We start from the raw sequence: 22,536 nt of genomic DNA, 5'->3' as shown, positions 1-22,536 counted from the left end.
TAAAAATATGTAATGACGATTCAAAAATGCTTCTAGACGAAGTCTTATTGAGTGAATAAATGTTTGAGTTTGAGTTTATTTTATCGAATAAAATATTAATTATGTTGTTTAAACTTGAAAGTTCATGGCGTAAAATGTGGCATATAAAAGTCTATAAGGTATACTTCATCTTTATACATTGTGTTTTTTGTTATACAAACCTTGAAAAATGATATAAAACATTTAATTAAACATATTTTGCGTAAGTACAAAGTTTTGTTAAAAAAAAACAATCTGTGTGTTCTTAGGCATCATTTGGCTAAGACGTAAGACTCTTAGAATAAACAATAGTTGTGAAACTTAACTATAATAACTTCCATTTAGATCTAAACTTTTGCCCGTTGTTTACAATTCCACTTGGTTTTAAAAGCAAATATCTAGTAAGTAAATTTTCCTTATGCAGGAAATTTACACCGGCTAAATTAAGACGAGCCAGTTCTGCATTTGATTTGTGTTAGTGTAAGAAGAAGAAGAAATAAAATATTACAACTTTATCCTTTAATGTAACGAATACGCGGTACACAATGTTTCTTTGGAGTTTCAAATGTTTTTAATTGTTAAATATTAAGTACAATATGTATTTCAAATTAAAAGCATAATGAATTAAAAAAAGCTTAACACAAAAACCGGTAATTCGCCCACACATTTTGTATTCAATCTTATTTTTATACATTCCAAATATGTTGTTATCCCTTACCACAAATGAAGGGTTTTGTCTCATTACGAAAACTCGCAAGTTAAGTAATTTTCAGTTTGTAAAGGTCTAATCAAGCGGAGCAAATGTATTGTGTGGTCGTGTATTTTAATATCAACAAATCTTACTTGTAATCATTTCTTGAAGGTTATTTACCAAGCGTGAATTTTCATTTTAATTATATCGGAGAAGGTATAGTTTAAGACTAAAAAATACTCAAATTATTTAAATGTTTAGAGGTAAACACATAATATAATATAACAGGTCATGTACACTAAACATAGATAATACATTTTTTTATTTGTTATTTTCATTTCACTAACCGCAATTTTTCATTTAATTTATCCATCCGAAGATAAGAGAGCCACAAAAAATATTGTGTATATTCTAAAAACATATTATATTGAGTCAGAAAAACAAACTTACGTTTTGCATTAACTCCAACTGTAATTACAAGCACTGCGATGATAGAGAATGCCAACAGGTTCTGCGCCATTTTAATTCTGCAAAAAAATATATAATTTAAAATAATGTTTATTAACCCACACTATATTAAAAAAATAAATATTTTTTTTTATTTAATGACATCGTTAAATTATTTTGTATAAACAGCGATTTTAATTATTCCCGCCAAAACAAGAAAAATATGACGTTTACTCTACTTTTTCTTCTCTGTACAACAAAAGTATAATGGCCAGTATCAAGTCATCACGAATTATTTGCATAGTCTATAAATATGTTAGGTACTCATAGTAAATATTAACATTCTATTTATATTACTTAAAATCTATAACATATTTTTTACAAATAAAATAACGCACAATGTCTTTGTTAAATTACTTTGAACTAAAAAGGTTTCATCAATAATGGCTACTAAAGAAATCTGACTTACGCATAAAACAATAATTATTCGTGGTCAAAGTTACGAGGGTTTGTTCATTTCAAAAGGGAAATTAATTATAATATCTATTGTTCAAATCTTAGAAAAATGTATCAAATGTCGTTTATTTTATTTTCTATAATAATCGTTTTCATAGGTAGGTACTAATATTAGCATTTGACAATGTACTAACCGATAAAAAAAAGTTTGAAACAAATATAGTATTTTGTACGTATGCAACATCAATCTTATAAAAATCAGATCATCGTCACAATAGTTTGTAGTCAAAAAAAAATAATAATTACAAAAAACTTCACATCAAATTTCGACTTAACTAAAAATTATGATCAGCTATTATAATCAGCTTTCAAATATAAAATCATCAAATCCGATTCACCTTCTAAAAAGTTATCAATAACCACATGCAAAATCCTATCTTAATTTAAAGTCGGTAACAATGTGTAAAATTCGGCATATTGTCCATAAAACTTAATGCTATTATCCCGTATTAAAAGTTCAATTAAGCTTTTAACTTACGTCAACCTGTGGACGGTAAACCAAAAATAAATTAATTAATGGAAACGCTCTATAAATTGTTTGAAAGAAATACTTGTATTTACTAAAAACGTTTCATAAAATGATGAACGTATTAATTTTGTATTTTTCATATTTTGGACTTTTTAGACAATTTTTGCCTGGCCGTTAAATCTTCAAAAAAAAATCAATTTTCGTAGTAACTAAGTATTTAGTCTTGGAATCTGTGGTAGTCTCTTGTAGCCTTAGCTTGTAGCATTGTGAACAATCATTTTTGAATTGAAAACTTCATTGTCAATTTATTAAAAATCCCTATCAAATTCACAGACCAATTATCAAAATGAATGCCATCCGATTTCAATAACTATCATGCACTTTATACGTAATGGATTAATAAACAAACGTGCAAAATCTCGCAACACATGTTTGTGACCGCAGATCCGATTGTATCTTCCACGTGTTCGGGCCTTTGATGACGTATCTGTTACATAATATCTGATTTTGGTTCAACGGAATGACATGACATGGACATGACCTTTGGACTTTATTTTAATGAATCGAAATATTAGTTCAAACAGTTGAGGGAAAATTCTATTTTTAATATTTTATGGTTGAATACAAATTATTTTTATAGTAATAAATGAACACATTAGAATGATGATTTACTGAAATCGTTAAGTTCAAGAATATAAAAAAATATATTAAATTCATTTCATTTTTATTTATTAAAATGTATATTTAATATTAATTTAAAAATAATACAGTGCGTTATAAATCCGTGGTATTCAGTCTTAAATTTACAAAGTGAGAATAAAGTGGGTGTGCCAATCAATTTTTCAAATTGAAACTATCAATCACATAATAAATTAATAACTGATATATAATATATTTTTACTACAATGTTGCTGCAGAATATTTTTCCCTGTTTTATAACGAATAATATATTAACAGAAACGCTTATTAAGATTTCCCCATTGAGCACCGAGCGGCCCAATCGAATCACGACACAATAGAATTTCTATTGTTTCTGTGATTCCGGGGGCTGAGTTATTACAATATAGTAATTAAATGCCAATTAAATGCCGTGCCATGACTGAGGCCTATGTCCAGCAGTGGACAAATGTAGGCTGATAGTGATGATGATGATGAGTAATTAAATAACATTCATACAGACGAATTAATTTAAAGCTATGAGTTGGAAATCTTCATTCTTCTTCATTGATATTTGCATAAAAGTTAAGTCCTCAAATCAGTTTATCCCATGTTATTCTAATAACAGATTTAATCAACTACATAGTGTATAAGATAAATATAAATCCAAGAGAGTGGCACAGGCACAGCCACGTTAACAAAGTAAATAATTATAATAAGCGAGAAACCGTGTAGTTTCATATTTAGATTTAGGTTATCCCGAGAGAGGAATAATTTTAAAAGGATAACCTTGAAGGTAAGTAATGCAACGCTCCAAAAATTGTTAATTCTAATGTTGGGTGTAGAGACGCTCTACTCTCGTTGAATTCATGCTGCTTTAAAATAATGTAAAATATAATATTTATATTAATAAAATAAATCAAGGATTTTAAGTTAAACTTGCAATTATCTAATTAAATTTGTATGTTTCTAAATTTCTGAACGAAAATTTTTAAACCCGCCTTTAGGGCTAAGGCCTAAAAGTAATTAAACCTCTTACACCAGACTAAGCTCTCTCTGGCTTTATCAATCCCACTAACTATTGAAATTAATAAGAGTAAACTGAGCAATAACACAAAGAAACACGAAGCAACAAACTTGAAAAGAAAGCAAGAACAAAGAAGAATGAAGCAAGTGAATGGTCACAAATATTTTTGACACAAAGATTTGTACCTACTACGAAATTTAATACTTGATAAGAACGTATTACCAAATAATAGACCTATTTTAAAGAAATTCGCTTCATATTGAATAAGTTATTATTGAAGTGAAACTTCTTTATCGGGGTTGGAAATTTAGTGTAACATTTTTTCTTACGCGTGATATTTTTCCGTTACGCGCCATCTTTTTCCTATCCCTACCACGCGTGATTCGACGTATTTCTGTAAAGTTGCATATAGTAAATTATTTTTTTGGAAAATAAGGTCATAAAGAAGTTTCACTTCTTACGTGTGTACCTACACTAGTACACGCACACATTTTTTTTTTATAGTATGCTCCAATCAAGTCTTAAACTTCCTAGTTGATTTCCACAGTGAACTGCATTGGAAAGATAGATTTCCAAAATCAACACGATGCAGGGGTCACGTTATTCTGGTCACCGCGACCGGTACGAATAGTTAACTTAGTTGTTGCTGGTCCCAATCTGATTAGATTCATGCACGAAGTCACTCTGTCAACATGTGGGTATATAAATGGATCACCAAATACGCCCGATCAATCTGTATATTTGTTTTGACGACTTCCTAGTTACAGGTTAAAGTCTTTGAATGGAAACGCTGTTTTATCTGTATTTTTCTAATAGAAAGAAGTATTTCTTGTACGTATTTTTAGAAGAAAATGAAAAAGTTATCGCTCTAGTATTTCGATAATGTTCTGTGTTTAAATAATATAACAACATGTTCTACTATATTATGGTTTAATAGACTATTGTCATCTATACATAGATATAATAAATCTGTAGAAGGGTCAATTCTGTACATTGAAAATATTGAAAAAATAAATATCAAGGGCTGTTACTGGATCGATACCAAATGTGATTTTTTTTATAAGATGTCATTGTCAGTTACTCGAAATTGAGAAATAAACCATCCACGCGAAGACCGGTATCCGCGCGGACGGAGTCGCGTGTGGAAGCTAGTTGAATAATAAAATGATCTATCATTTCATTCTAATACAGTATTTAATTTTCATATGTACACAGGTTAATTAGGTACTGTAAGTGAACACCTAAACAAGCTTAGTTGATTCAAATAGTTAAAAGCGTGATATAAAATTTTTATCACAAGTCTTCATTTTGCCGCGAAAGCATGAACTCTACGGCCATATTATGTTGATATTATGAATACTAAAACATCGTAAAGCAGCCAGGCTTTTGTCGTAAAGTGACAAATAATGTACTCATGTGTATAGAGATAATGTTTAATGCCATTGAATCGACTTTACACGCGTTTTATTACAAATCACGCTTGTAGGTCGTCTTAAGTGATTTACCCTTTTCTCAATTTTTACATCAGGCGTACTTTTTTAGTGAACTTATAAGTACCTATAATCTATTAATACACCTACTGTATGATACATTTATGGTATGCCGATTATACAATGATACATAAACAAACAAACAAAAATACTTTTTTGTGCACCACAGAGAAAAGTACAAGTAACTTAACACAATACATTGGAATGGCGCGAAGGATGCGGGTTCAAGTCCCGCCTCGTGATCGAATTTTTTCTATTCTTTATAAATTTATATTTATAAATTTATACACAATACATTAGTTAATAAAAGAGCACAACAGGCGGTCTTATCGCTCAGACAGCGATCTCTTCCAGATAACCTGGTGGACAAGGAGACGCAGTGCAAAAGTAGTACATAATAATAATCTACCTATATTATAAATTAATAAACACCTGAAATCAGTGCCTTACATTAATATATATTTGCGATAAGATTTCTAACCAGTAAGTAAAAAAAGTAAAAAGTACTAACAATTTAGGTAACATTCGCCATAAACAATTCAGAAAAAAGTATAAATCCTTTAACTTCAAAATAAAGAAAAATTCCAAACTTCGACTATAAATACGTATTACAATTTATTCTTTAAAACAATGTAAGTGAAAGTTCTGGAGGTTTCATAATAAAACAAATTTATGTAAGCATCTCAAAATCCTTGTTGATACTTATACATCTGTTTGGGAATTTGTTAAAATGTTTTCCATTGCCTTTACTATACAATTATTCTTCATCTATACGTCTCTACAATTCATTAAAATAATTTCATATAGTTATGTGTTGATTTAACAATTTTTTAAGTAAAACATGGATAAAGTATTTATAATTACTTATTTTATCTATTAGAACTAACTTATTATAAAAAAAACAACAATTATTGAAATTTTCGTATTTATAAAAAAAAATAATTTCGATTTCATTTTCACTATACGAATAGATCTACGAATCGTTCCTAAATTGGATAACTTAGTAACAATAGTAACCTTTAGCTACAGTAAATAATCGTTTCCCTTCAATAACCAAAACTTTAGACATACCTATTTATAAGCTGTGATATTTAAAATGTATATAATTTTAGCTAGCAAGGTAAATTGGGTAATCTTAATTTCTATGATCTTTTTTTACAAATTCACCGTTCATCTTAATGCGTTTTCTACCCTACAAATCTATTAATACGATTTTTATGCATGCCAATAATAAACTCAGTGTTGTTCAGTATAAGACCATTGCATAGAATCTTTTCAAACGTACTAAGAACAACGAAAGAATGCTCTACGCCTGTTTACACTAAAATAATTTGACATAGTGGGGTTAGAATGAGCATTCGCTCGTTTGAATTAAATGAACCGGTGCAAAATATCATATAATATGGACAATAATGTAAAGAACAATATAGCAATTGACACATCAGTCGCGACATTCCCGGGAGGAATATAACCTTACAGATAACAAATGCTGTGTATCCCTTAGCGATTCTTGCAGTATATAAGTGCTCAAGATCCATTAGATACCTACGTAATATATTTTGACAATTTCAACACGATAACCTTTAAAATATGTTAATTCAAATTATTTTTAACTGAAAACAAAATACTTCTGGTTCTTGCTGATTCATTTTTTAACAAAATACAGGATCAAAATTATATAAAACTTTATAACGTAATTTTTAATACGTATCATTTTATACTACTATATACTCTTAGGCACCTAAGTACTTTAGAATGATTGTCGAATCGAAACCACGAAAATTGTATGAAGCAACCACAACGTAAGCTAATAATACCCTTCCTTAAAAATAGTCTTCACTAAACATAAATATGAAATGAATGTTTTGAAGAGTGCCCAGTTATTTATCGGCCTTGAAGTTTAAAGGTTACTTCTATAGATAAATGATATAAAAATCGTACATTCAGAGAGACGCGTGGGAACTCCCTTTGCTATTTTGAAAGTATAATTCACGCAATGAAATATAGATACTGATCTTTATCTCTGGATAAATCCCGAGAAATCGTAGCAATGTAACCCTTTGTAGGTTATCTGTTTGGTAAAGAGTTCTACTTGAGATATTTTGGGCATAAAATATATGAATGCTGTATATTCTGAGAATCGAAAAAATGGCAATGGTGCAAGAAATAAGCAGTACTTCTAAAAACTCATAAAAAGTTAGATATATTATCAAAACCATTCGGTTATCGTTTATATTAAAAAAGCAAGGACCCAGTTATATGGGAACATTACTCTACAAGGAGTCATCCATTTTTTTAATATATTCATATTAAAAAATATTATTTTAATGTGTCGCAGTGGAATTTTAGTTACATTATTCCTGTCGTGAAAAGGAAGACAGAATGTGTCCCTCTGTAAGTACTTGTAAATCAACTCTCCTTAAATTTAACAATATGATATTTTTAGATATACCTGTAATAACACCCTTTAGTCTTCTAGCGGTGCATTAACATCAAACGAACATAGAGCTAGAGTAAGAGCATTCTTTCGTGATCTTTTAGTGTAAACGAAAACTCGTATTCAGTGCATAGAATCTTTTCGAACACACAACAACGACAGAATGCTCTACGCCTGTTTACGCCAAAATAATTTGACATAGGTTAGAATGAGCATTCGCTCGTTTGATGTAAATTCACCGTAACAGGTAGGTATAGATCATTCTTAACAAATTAAAGCACACTTAATAGGTATTTATAATGTCGAAACCAACCTTCGGAATTTTTTAAATCAGTGTACATTTCCAATAATTATTTACCATATAAACTCATAAATTTAAATGAAGTTTAAAGTCCGGATCTCAATTGCAAATTAACGTCGATATTCGTAGAAATTACGGAGAACAATATGCAATAATATGAATACTTTAAAGTCAATATAGACCCTTGAATATATTAGCAATTATTTCGTTTATGAATTTTAAATTCACACGTAGTACGTGAATCTAAACCATAATTAAGGACAAGTTTCAGATCCGCTGAACTTTCTCTGAATCTTTTTTTACATAACTAGCAGATTCCAGAAATTGTGGATTATCCACGACTTCGTACGAAATAATAACTCTATTCTTCTTGTGTATGTCTATTGTTCATACATAGTATTAACGAATCACGTGAATACGTCTAATTTTCAAAATGTCGCATTTGGTGTAATTAAAAATATTTTAATCTCTAAAATTTTGCTGTTTAGGCTCTTTTAATATCATCGATTGCTACAAAATTGATCGCATACCTTCCGTTAAAATGAATATGCACTTTATTTCAAAGGAAAGTAGATATAACTTTATTTAGATTTTAAACTTGTTGAATGTTAAATTATCTATTACTTGATCCTTTTTCTTTACAAAGTTACTTTATCACAACATTAACATCGATATCTAAATCTTCCCATTCATAAAGTGAATGGTACACGCAAAAGAATATTCTGGAACAATTTTCCCGTATTTTATACGAATTTGCGAAACAAAAATTTAAAATACGACGCGCACAAACCAATCCAATTTCATTCGTATGAAAGCATATAGTTAAACGGCTCTTTATGAATCTCTATTAGCAATACAAATCCATTTTTATACCGCTTTAAGCTTTATGATAATGGAATATTGTAAGTGCAGTACATAGATAAGTATTATTAAATATTTATTGCGGTAAAACTATTAAAACATTGTGCGTTTATTTAAAAGCTTCTAGAATGTATCCAGATATATAAGAAAAAGCAACTGTAATCATTTCATAGTTAACGCTTAATATAGAACTCTTTTCTTTCCAATAAAAATAATATAACTTATGTTCATGTCTTTAATTTCTTAAGAATTTAGTATTGCAGTTTTAATGATAATACAGTCCTTTGACATCCTACCCTATCATATCCTACTTATCACTACATACACATAGTATAAAACAAAGTCGCTTTCTCTGTCCTTATTTCCCTATGTCCCTTTGTATGCTTAAATATTTAAAACTACGCAACGGATTTTGATGCGATTTTTTTAATAGATAGAGTGATTCGAGAGTAAAGTTTTAGTAGGTATATAATTTTATTAGGTTTTAGACAAAGCGGGCGGGTAAACTAGTAATATTATAAATGCGAAAATTTGTGAGGATGGATGTGTATGTGTATGTTTGATTCACGCAAATATTACTGAACCGATTACAATTAAATTTAGGATACATATAGGTAACTTGAATTAACGCATAGGATAGGTTTTATCCCGGAAATCCCACGGGATCGGGAACTATGCTGGTTTTTCTTTGAAAACGCGGGCGGAGCCGCGGGCGGAAAGCTAATCTTTCTATATTTTCCCCCATCCGCGAGGGGGGCTGGTGACCTGTACCTCAGACTTCTATGTAGTCTATTTCAGGCACCAGTTTCTCACAACGTTATCTTCTACTATACATTGTGTACTATTACTAAGTTTTTGTAACCTTTTAATGTTGTGAGAACCAAATAAAGACGATTTTATTATTATTTATATTATTATTTTAGTTTGTGGTTTTAACGCGAATTCGTGCAAGGTTGACAAAACGTGAAACTGACATGCATCATAAATCCTGAAACCGGAGGACATGTTGTTGTACAAACTTAATGCATATTATATTAACGACAATTAGTAAAATAAACTTTAAGTTTAACGTCTCATTAGTTATAAATTTATAAAATCTATAACTAATGAGACGTTAAACTTATAGTCTCATTAGTTTTCATCGTGTTAAATATATATATATATTTTTTTTTTGTAAAATTCATAACTCATACCGATACCCTTAAATATTTTTAAATTTCAAAAGCATTGTTTTAATGCGATAAAAATCTTTGAAAAGATCCTAAAATGGATTTGAAATTTCGCAGAATTGTTTTTTAGTTGTAATGATAAAAAGAATTGTCTTTATCAAATTTATAAAAGTGAATTAACTTTACACTACTAGTGAATCTTAAGTGAATTTAGGTTGTTCGTTTTTTTTCAATGGGAATAATATATTATTAACAATATTATTATGTACAAATCTGACATAAGTACCTAATTACGGACATTTTGAATATGCCGAAATGAAATTTAAAGTCAATAGAGATATTTAAGTAAACAGAGAATTACAGATGCCGAACGGGAAATGTATTACCTAATTATTATTCATTACTAATTGTAAACTTTAATTATAAAATGACTGTTATAAATATATAGTAAAATGAATAAGTAAAATGAATTTTATTTTAGCCTTACTTTTGATTGAGATATTGTTATCAACACAACTAAACATTTTCTATTTCTTTTTGTATTATTAATTCTGCTGTGTGAAATATAGATTAAAATAATAATTGAAGAGACATATTGGTAAATTCTACAGCCTCAGAGGTTTTCTTTATTAAGCCATATAACTTCTTCTATTTTTCCGTATATGCTTAACTAGCTTTGCGCCCGCGGCTTCGCCTACTTGGTATTAAACTTAACAAATTATATTTTACACTGACCTTCCTCGAGAATCACTCTAGGTATCTATTTTAAAAAACCCCATCAAAATCTGTTGCGTAATTTTAAAGATATAAACATAGATACACACAGACGGCAAAAAGCGACTTTGTAGTGATGCTTTCTTATTGTTTTATACATGTATTAAATAAAACGGAATACTTACTTATATCGTAGAATTCTATGAAAATCTATGCCACAACTTTTGCACATCGCTCACCTTTAAAAGAAGCAACTTATGACGTTAATTTTTCTTATATTTTTAAAGTTAAGAAAGTTACTCACAAACTATAATATACTGGGTACTTTTTCTCATATTAATACGAAAATAAATATAGTAAAAACCCATAAGTATATGAAGGTGGAGAACTTGGTTGATATTTTTTATTTATTTAAAAATACAATAGGTATGGCTACAATCTTTCACCTAATGTTGCAATGCATTTATTCAATAGCCAATGATTACTTACGAAAGAGTTATATTTTAATATTAGAGTTTTATTATACAAAATTAACCTAATATCGAGGTAAAAAAATATTTTTCGTAAATAAGAATACCTCGAGCGAAGAAACGCTGAAAGTTTTAGATCTAGTTTGTAAGAATTACTTGTTGCTTTATTTGTTATTATAGTATATTATTATCACTTAATTATATTTATTAGGATTTATAATAATTGTCTTTTTATTTGTAGAACGATATTTATTTCATCACTTTATACTGACTTTAGTTTATGCCGCAAAGTAACTAAGTTAGTTTTACGTTCTTGATTCACTTCGTATCGTAAAATTTTAAAGAATATGTGAACTATCCTATTTTCAATTTCACAGTTATTACTGATCACAAATAAAAAATATTTTTTTTATGAAATCAATAACATTTAATGCTCATAAATTTACGAAACTATTTAAAGTTTAAACTACGTTATAAAAAAAATAAGTCAATTTTCGCTTTCATGCCATAATTTCCAAACATTTTTTTTAACTCTTTTTTTTTCAAATAAAAAAAATACGGCATAAAAACCAAACTAAAACCTATCGTTAATTGTTTAATTTAGAACATTATAAACTCCTGGCCGCACACATTTTAAAAAATAAAAATAAAACTTCTACTCACGCCAAAAGTGCAGGTGCTCGTTCAGGAACCACTAGCAGCGCTGCTACCACGCAAAGTACGATAGGGCGGGCGGAGCGCGGACTTTTAAAACCCGCCCATAGATCTAGCGAGCGCGGAGAGCGTGGGACGAACGTACGTAGATACAATATGTACTTATATAATATATATTATACGTTTATAGGTATTGATACATTTTAAACTGAATAAGTAATGTTGTAGTGCTGGTGTTTAAAGCATACAGATTATGATGATAGTAACTATGGATAACTTATTTTGAATCTTTTCGTTCAATATCAATTCCTATCACTTCCTCTTTATAAATATTAAACATCCATTTTTTTTATCAATTTATTATTACATAGTACTTAACGATATATCCAACATTGTAATAGTTATAATTTGGTCATGATATAGAGTATGGCTTTCTCGAAGCTATCAATTACGATTGTTTTTAAAACAAATCTGTAATTGAATTAGCTAGTGAAGAAATAAATAATAATAGGTTACAATTTGACACAACTATTACATAATATATTATTTAGTCATCAATTCAACATTATAATATAGCCAATCAAAACCTAGATTAATAAAAACTGAAACATTTTACCACAAAATCTATCAGCTCTAAACATTCGTAGCTCTATACAGAAGGCTATCTTCAACCACCGACTTCAGGGTTTAGGGGAGGAGCGAGACGGCGAATGTGCCTCTCGCTCGCACACCATACACACTCAAGTTATTAAAATTGCAATCAGTTGATTATGGAGTTGTTATTCAGTTGATTATAGGAAACACTCGAAGCTTTTTAATTACAGCTGTTATCACAGATCTGTAATGATTCCCATAGGTTATTTTGATTTTTCAATCTGGTAGCTAACAAACTTTTGACAGCTATGAGATAACGTTATTGTTTTGGCGGGAATAAGAGTTAATTAATTATTAGGACTTTTATCGTGACGTCATATAAATGAATCACACAATACAGGGTGGAATCTTTAAGTAGGTACGTATTTCTCGTTTTATTTTTAAAAATGTATTATGATCATTTTACTCATTAGGTTAATTAATACTTTCCAAATCAGTTTAAAGTTTTTTGATATCTGTAATAGTTACGGAATAATCGCCTGTGCACACTTAACGATTACACCATGTATAACAACGTTTATGAAGTGTTAACTCATTATTGTATTTGTGATATTGCAATCAATGGTTTGATAACATTATATTAGGCAAAATATATAAATAAAAATATTATGTAAGTAGTAGATGAATAGTAAATAATAATATGAAAATATTAATAACTGGATTTTCCTTTATCTTATAGTTAATTATATTTTATATGTCCTTTGTAATAAAACGATGAAACCTTTAAAACAAACAATTGTTGCTTTTTTTAAAATAAGCTAACAAATTCACTTACAACCAATAACAATATAGTTTACTTTTATTTCATATTATGAACTTTCACTCCAATTAATAAAACTCACGAATTGAACTTTATTTTGGAATAACTAAAGTTGTTTTTGATATATTATTTAATAGTTACTAAACGATTACCTACCTGTAAGTATTTTTAGTTTTAGTAATTTTTAGTAATTCGAAATCAATACGTTGCTCACTCTTGCACTAACACCTAACCATCTAGGAACTTACGTAGACTAAAATAATTAAATTAACGTCGAAACAATGCATTTCACTTCGTGAATTTACTTTAGATAATTCGAACAGTTTACAAACGAAGCGGTTCATTGCATCTTTGTGATACTGTAGTCAAAGTGACTACACGAACTTTACGTCAAAATAATATTAATGGTTACAGCGTAGTTATGATTGATTTATTGACATGTTTAGTTATTATGTAACTTCATGAAAAACCCTGTTTTATATAACTACTAGGTGTGCCGCGCGGTCTCACCCGCGTGGCTCCGCTCCTGTTGGTCTTAGCGTGATATTAAATAGCCTATATTACTCGTGGATAATGTAGCTTTCGAATGGTGAAAGAATTTTTAAAATCGGTCCAGTAGTTTATGAGCCTATTCATTACAATCAAACAAACAAACAAAGTTTTCCTCTTTATAATATTAGTGTAGATGATATGTTTAGTTATTATGTAACTTCATGAAAAACCCTGATTAATATATACCTATAACTAGATAAATGAAAGACCTGTCTGGAACAAGGCCACTCATCATGTTTATATTATTTCGTTATTTATAAATAAATAAAATACGGGCCGAATTGATAACCTCCTCCTTTTTTTTGAAGTAGGTTAATAAATCACACGTACCTAACATTTCAATTGTCACTTCAAGGACAACTTAGAAATCACGTGTAAATTAATCTCAGTTTCAGTGGCCACTACTTAATGTATTTACGAAAGTTTAAACGTGTGAAAAGAAAATAAATAAAAAATTGTGCATGTACTAGTGTACACACGTAAGAAGTGAAACTTTATGACCTTATTTTCCAAAAATAATTTTCTATGCAACTTTACAGAAATTCGTCGAATCACGCGTGGTAGGGATAAGAAAAAGATGGCGCGTAACGGAAAAATGTCACGCGTAACAAAAAATGTTACACTACATTTTTTTTCCAACCCCGATAAAGAAGTTTCACTTCAATAATACGCTCATTGGATTCTCCTGCATTCATGTTTAAAATCCCCTGTTATTTAAGTATGCATCCTGAAAGTTTTAGAAACAGATCTACCGTAGAAACAATTAAATTGTAATTGCTTCCGAGACAGTTTATTATACTATATGCATTCACAAGACAGTTTATTATATGCAGTTACATATACTTCAAGGTACCATTGTCCAATTTAAACGTTGGACATTTCTCATTGGGCTACAATACTGTATCATTTGTTACTATCACAAAGGAACATTATTATAAGGTACAACTACATTAGTGGACCTCAGAGTGAATAAATAGCATTCATCATACAGGACATGTAAGGGGGATTAAGTGTACTGTTAAATTCTGTAATCTATTTGTTCAATTCCGTTGAATGTATTTTTCGACAAAACCTTACCAATAGAAGATGTATGACAGACTCTTAAGCTAGTTGTTTTTGAGAAATATGTGTGTAATTACTACAAAAGTAAAGAAATATCCAAATTGAAATGTTTATCCTACCAATATTATTAAGGCGAATGTTTATTACTACTTCTCGCGAAAACTGCTGAACTCATTTTCATCTATTATTGTCACACATATAGGATAGCTTTTATTCCAGAAATTCCACAGGAACGTGAACTAAGCGGGTTTTTCTTTGAAAACGCGGGCGAAGCCGCAGGCTGACAGCATATTTTACTTTTTTTGACTTTTTGTTGTTACAAATAAAAGGGTGCGATAAATAGGTTGTAGATACTTAATGAAAAAGTTCTGTGATAATGCCTAATTGTAATAAACGGTTGATAACAAATCACAGCTAGTAATAATGATTACATTGTTGATAATATATTTGCCCTAAATAGAAACCAACTTTAAATGGGTTGAACAGCTGTATTTTAATTGAATCGTACCTACTAAAAAAAAATGTTGTGTGGTTTTATGAAACCACGGTAAAAGTGAAACTTTTTTTCACACTATAGACATTTTACTAAAAATTATCGTATTTGTACGATAATTATCGTACGTATCGTGCGTCACGCGACATGCGCTACACAGACCAAAAAGTTTGAGACGATGTAATAAAAGTTCCACTTTAAAAGAAGATAAATACAAATCCTTCCTGTTATTGTTGTACCGTAGTTTCGATGTACATAAGCTGGTTTTGTTATCAATAATTGTAGATCTAATAACTGAATATTTAAACATTAAGAAAAACACTCATTTTGGCGTAATAAACATATCTAAGTAGTTAAGTACAACATTTTCCTTCAATTTCAACGGAATGAACTACCTATTTAATTTGGCGAAAAATCTAACTCGATTTTAAGTTTGTCGACGAAAGCGTGAAATTTACTGAAATTATTCCGTGAATTTCACAAATTTGCATTATATTGTTAATATTTAGTATCCCAAAGGACGCCGTCGACATTTTAGAATTAGCCATGATAATTGTTGCACAAACTTTTTATGATTTTTTACATTTTCGTTTCCAAAATGATGTTATATTTTCGATTCATATAAAAGTTTTTTTATGCTTATTATTCTTTAATAAGACATAATGTTAACGGTAGGTAAATACTAGTTTAATACCAATTTTAAAGAACTGATAACAGAACAAAGACTTTATAATTTAGTAAACATACAGGACATTTTGACACCAACCCGAGCAAAAAATTAAAAATTTACGTCTACAGATTCATAATCCTACATTTACATACCTACATTATGTAGTTATTTCTCTTTTAATTAAGTTGTTTTATTCACACTATCCATATGAATTTAATTGAACAAAAAAAAACGCCTTGCGCCTTATCTGACTGCAAATATGACTTTCCTTTCACTACTCTTCTTGATTTGAATAAAAAAAAATACTGTATGTGGTCACTAAATTCGAATGTGTTACTATCGGGGGCGTAGCTCAGATGGTAGAGCGCTCGCTTAGCATGCGAGAGGTACCGGGATCGATACCCGGCGCCTCCAATATTTTTTTATAATAAGACTAATTGATATGACAAGTTATATTATCAAATCTATTCATTTTTATATTTTGAACAAAATCTATTTTTATAGAGTAAGAGGATAAAATGGTGTATTAAAACTACAGCGAAATAACATGAATTTTACTAATAATAAAATCACAGAATAAAATAATTAAAGTAGTATAGCCACAGTTAGAAAACTGAATAATAATATTATAAGGGCAAAATTGGCATTGCTGTGCAATGCTTCTACATTTATTATTAGTCCAAGTAGGCGATTCCTATATCCAACATATTATGAATAAATTTCCTCGTCTAGCATATGTCTAACAAGATAATTCGACCAGCCATGCGACTGTCGCTCTTAATAACAGCTAACAACATTAGTCTCCGACCATGACCATTCACAAGTCATTTTCAAATACACTATCCCTTGGTTTCTCCGTCCTACTGTTCATCAGCTGCATCAAGTCCACCTTCTGCATTGTCACCCGTACGAGGTCCTTCAATATCTTCCGTATATCCATATCCTGGGATATTAGGCTCTTTATATTATCCTTTGTGAATCCTAGATCGCGTCTCGCGAAGAACGGAGCGTTGCGGGCACGAGGTCGCGTCGGTCTTGAAGGTTCAATTTTCCTTGGCTGCTGAACTGGGAACGGCTGTCTCGGTTGGTTCATTGACATGGTTCTTCCAGAGTTTGTCTGTGTGCACTCATCCCCACAGCACATGGTACAACACATTTTGCACTCTTGAGGCTTCTTCGTGGTCGTGGTTGGTTCCACCGCTCTGAGCTGTAAGGGCTTCGGGGGATCCTTTTTGTGCTGGCAGTCTTGATAGTATAGGACATTTTCTATGCTCTCCTCTGATGATGAATCTCTGTATCTCTTTCTACAGAGTATAAGTGATGCATGTAGTAATATAACTGCCTGAAAATAGATACACCATTTGTACATACACGTAATAGAAGATAATGACTTTAATTTTCATTAATATTTGTTTACTTACCTTTACAAAGAAAACATTGCTAATTTGCTAGTAATCCTCTGAGTACGAAATAAACGCACTCTAGTAAAATTATCATAATTTTAATATGAAATAAATATATGTAAAAAAAAATAATAATATACGCACCACTTTAAAGGCTTGCATTCTGATTCAAAATGTTCGATGCAATACAGAACATATCGGGTTTGTGTTTTTGCAAACAGTGAATTGTTTAAGAACTGCTTTTGATACAAACAATTACATACTTACATAAGTATGGATACTGAACCAATGACCTATTATACTAGTAGACGCGGCATACGCCAACATCATTGCACTAAAAAACAGCGTAATTAATACATACCTACTTACTAACGCATTATCACCAATACAGTTGTTCTCTCTTTCACTCTCACGCACTAGACATAATACATGTCTCACTCATGTACTTCGTAATAACAACTGCCGATTAAAATACAAAAAGAACGTCCAGCCACGACGCTGAATGGTGCGTGACTAAGTGAAACTCGGGCACTTACCTGAGTTTTTTCTTGCCAAAATAGAGAGCGGGTAACGTATCTAGCTCTTTTATATATCATAGTACTGAACATAATATTTTACCGTATCACTTTCTAGATACTCTTACCCAAACCCTATCTATAGTTTCAGTATAAAAACGATATTATAGTATAAAAATATTGTAATTTTTCACGTTTATTTTTCTTTCCCAAACTAAAAGAATCACCTGATAAATATTTATATCTGAAGTTCGTTCTTGCACATACTTGATCAAAATAGAACAAAAACTACAATAATAAAATAGGACTTTATTAACATCTCATGAAAATATAATATAGATAACTGAATATCGAACTTCTCAGTCCCGAAATCAAATTCTTTGAAAACTACACTCGAATTTTACGGACTGGATTTTTCTTACTCGGTTCAAAAATACCGTTTCTCCTGTACCATTGAACTTTTTCTACAATAGCACTGTATAATGGTAAATAAATATTATTAGGATTAACCTTTTTTTCTTCTTGCTCTCTTAAATCCTGGCAATAATAATACCACCATGGTAAAACTAAGGATTTTCCCGCGCTATTTGACGCCATGAAGGTGCAAAAGTCTTTATTTGGCACTTTGAGGTTAGGTGCATTTCCTTGTAAATCAGGCAATATGGATGGTCTTGGGTGTGTGTATCGTAATTTGTTAGCAGATAACCGACGAGGCATTGAAATGTGTAGACATGATAGTAATATCATAACCTGTGAAGAGGTTACGAATCATTAACAACCATATTCTTAGCAATGGAAGCACATTGGAATTTCCCGCCTTTTTGACTCAATCTTGAAAACTCGTTAAATGAAAAATATTAGCTTTCACAGTTTTCATACGAAAAATCATCATAAAATGAAATCTAAAAAACTTCAAAAACATAATATTATATTACAATATAATCATAAATATAAAATGAAAAATATTAGCTTTCACATTTTTCACACGAAAAATCATCATAAAATGAAATCTAAAAAACTTTAAAAACATTTTAATCATAAACATATTTTTCCTACATAAACTACCATAATATGAAGAAATTAATAAAAAATAATAAAAAGAGAAACAAAAAAACAAACCTGGATATACATTCTCACGATAATATTTGATAGGTGTAGATTTACAACTATTTTTAGTTTAGGCGTTTAATTATCCAATTAACATAAAAATATAGGTAATAGCCGTTCACATTATTATGACAAAACCAATAATTGTGTTTGAAATATTATTTTAATTTCTTATTAAAAATATAAAGCGCGTCAATCACATAAAAATTGTTTCATTTTATCTTGAATACGAACTATGAATTTCATTTCTTGTTTTAAAACCGCTCTCAATAACTTGAAACTGTTTTTTATCAGGCGCTGATTTTTATCCAATTTTTATTAGAATTTTTATAACCTAGAATGTATAGAATTGTATTATGATTTAAAATTTGTTTAGACTCATTGACGATATAATAGTTTATTAAATTTTATAAACAGACATCGTTACTGATTTGAAAGAGATACTGAATAAAGTTAATATTTTTTACTCCAATTTTCTTACAGGCGCTTTAATGTTGTTAACAAAAATATTTTTTTTAATTTTAAATACCTAGTATTGGTTTTATGACATTTTTATCAGCACTATAAATTTCTCTTGTTGTTTCACAAGGAATACATAATATATTATAACACATTTTATATATTAATTTTTACAATTTAACACTATTTTCAAACAATCATTGAACATTGGATCAATAATACAACATTCACATTACAATTCACAATGATTCAACATTAAAAAGGAACAAAAATGCAAACAAAAATGATCTTTATTTAAAATAAAAATAATGTTAAATTATTTCAACATTTCTTAAAATATATCAAGTTAACAAAGGTATTGTATAATATGAGGAATAAGAGACGGAACATAAATATTGAAGTTGGCAACTTTCAATTGTATTTCGGTAACAATTAAAAGTATATTTGGGAAGTTTATTAAACTTTGAATAATATTTTTAAAGTATTCATGTTTCTTAAAATATATTCAGTAATTTTGAACGTGGATTTTTGTTCAATTCTAATGACTGATAATTTTACAAACAATAGGTACAGTTTACCTTTAATTTGTTTGTTCTTGATATCGGTAACTAGAGTTTCGCCCGCGGCTTCACCCGCGTTTTCAAAGAAAAACCCGCATAAGTCCCATTGTAATCGAGTTTCTAGTATCAAAATATTACTATAGGTGATAATAAAACATATTATTAGTTAAGTATATTCTTTATTTTGAGAAGCAGCCGGTATACTAGAAAAAAGGCTTATAAGCATAGGTACATCTTCAACATTAATATAATACTCATTTGGGATTCAACATAAAGACACACACAGAAAATACACAAATTCTGTTATTAGAGCTTTACATCATGTCCCTTCAAACTCTGGGTAATTCTTCGAGAATCTTCTATTTTTCTTGAACTCGGCCAATTCTTCTATAGCCTTTTTGAAATACGGATGAATAGTACTTGAAGTTGTTTTCAATGGAAACCCGGTTCTAGGTCCCGTGATCATTTGGCAGAAGAAGTACCACCATGGTATCGGTAACCAGGGTATAAGAGGTTGTGACAGCTTCTCCTTGCAGATCTTTCTAGACGGTATTTCGAGGCATGGTCGGGTTCCATCACATTCTGTATCAATGGGGATAGGGCCTGGTGTGAATGGAGGTAGTATTGGACCCCAATTTCTATGGTATGCGAATGTTGTTTTTATATTGATAACTAGTAAGAGGATCATCTGAAATAAAGCAGGGCAGAGCATTGGAGTATTACATAATTACTAATTCTAGATTCCTAAAATAATACATACATCTCGATGACGAGAAAATGTATGAACAATTGAACAACTTAGGTATTCCATCATGTAGGTATGCGCATTATTTCGCATACATTATTGTAACAATAAAGTTTGCCTTATAAATCATGTTATATTCCAAATGACTATAGAATACGGAATTTGGACGTACTAAAGATGGATATGGTATATAGATTATATTTAGGTACTTCTTGAAAGATATCCTTGAAGGAAATGAGGATGAAAACTTGTATTAAATATCACATACAACGCAAAGTCAGATATGGAAAAAGTATTAGGGTATTAGAGCAACTAAAAATAAATGCTTCAAGTAATATAGATACTTGTACGTAAAAAATATTAATCTTTGGGTAATAATTGAGACAAGGACTAGTTTTTTATTGTTATTAAGAACAAAGCCTTAAAGCCTCCATTTTCTTATCCCAGAGCATGGGCGTAGCTAGCCATGGGCTCAAGGTGGGGCAACAATAAAAAATAATATGTAACTAGCAACTGTATGTACCTAGTATGTACCCAAAGTTATATCCAGGTCTTCAAATGCCGGCGGCTGTACCGCCGGCATTTCCGAAGGCATTCGCGAAGGCACTCGCGAAGGCATTTGCGAAGGCATTTGCGAAGGCATTTGCGAAGGCATTCGCGAAGGCATTCGCGAAGGCACTCGCGAAGGCATTTGCGATGGCATTCGCGAAGGCATTCGCGAAGGCGAAGGTATATGTATACTTTGACAACTTTTTTTTTATAAGTTATTCGAATTTATTATGTACAGAGAAATTTTTATATAATACGAAATAAAACCCAAATCATAATTATAATTTATGGAATTACATAAAGTACTACAAATAGGTACATACCGTACGGTATGTACACCGTACGTACGTTCACTTTATTTCAGTTAAATTTAAATACAGAATAATATCTTGATGAAGATAAGAATTCCCTTACAAAATTTATCGTTCTTCAAAAAGCAGTAGGTAACCATAATTTAAGTCTACATAAAACATTTGTGGTGAAATAAAACATTTTTATATATTTTTTATTCAAATCAAAGTAAGAGGAAAAAGGAAGAATTTAGCTTTATGTAAATACTTAATTAAAAATTCGAGCGTTACATTTTATTACTATTTTATTTTGTTATTTTCTTTATCCGATGACTAAAATTGATGGAACATAATAAGGATAATAATAATACGTGGGATAGAAGAAAGGGTAAAAGAAGCACACCGGTGAACATATTCGAATTTTCTTTTCTGTAGTTCCTTCATTTTTCTTCTCATCAGTAGAATTTGTATCGGAAGAAACAATTAAATTTTCTTCCAGCAATAATATTGTCACAAACAAAAATGTGTACATTTTACGGTTCATTTCACTTTCCTGGCAACTTATTCAATAGATTTGGAAAAAACTTTTTAAAAATAAAAAAAAATCAAATTTCGAACAAAGTGCCAACCATGACGCGACAAACGTTGAGAAACATTTACGATGATTATTTTGTTATCGGTAAACAATTAACGATTATTGAATTACGACGAGCTCTTAAAATTTACTTGTGAAATTGATGAAGACTTTAATTATTGTAGGTATGACAATTTGTAAGAACCCTGAGTAAATAGAAGT

General features: G+C 30.0%; 1 protein-coding gene and 1 non-coding gene across 2 annotated transcripts; one reads left to right on the top strand and one right to left on the bottom strand.

Annotated features, from left to right (window-relative positions):
• The first annotated feature begins 16,453 nt into the window (after nt 1-16,453).
• Trnaa-agc lies at nt 16,454-16,526 on the top strand. Its single transcript has one exon. It is a non-coding gene; the product is annotated as a tRNA-Ala (tRNA).
• Nucleotides 16,527-16,790: 264 nt separating this feature from the next.
• LOC123695182 lies at nt 16,791-19,161 on the bottom strand. Its single transcript, XM_045640943.1, has 2 exons — nt 19,150-19,161; nt 16,791-17,454 (listed from the first exon to the last, which is right to left on the bottom strand). Exons 1-2 carry the CDS (start codon nt 19,159-19,161, stop codon nt 16,930-16,932), a joined length of 537 nt encoding a protein of 178 aa, XP_045496899.1. The 3' UTR covers nt 16,791-16,929.
• Nucleotides 19,162-22,536: the final 3,375 nt, after the last annotated feature.

The sequence above is a fragment of the Colias croceus genome, chromosome 10, assembly GCF_905220415.1.
Source record: "Colias croceus chromosome 10, ilColCroc2.1".
In the NCBI taxonomy this organism is placed as follows: domain Eukaryota; kingdom Metazoa; phylum Arthropoda; class Insecta; order Lepidoptera; family Pieridae; genus Colias; species Colias croceus.
This window is presented reverse-complemented; position numbering and strand designations above follow the sequence as displayed.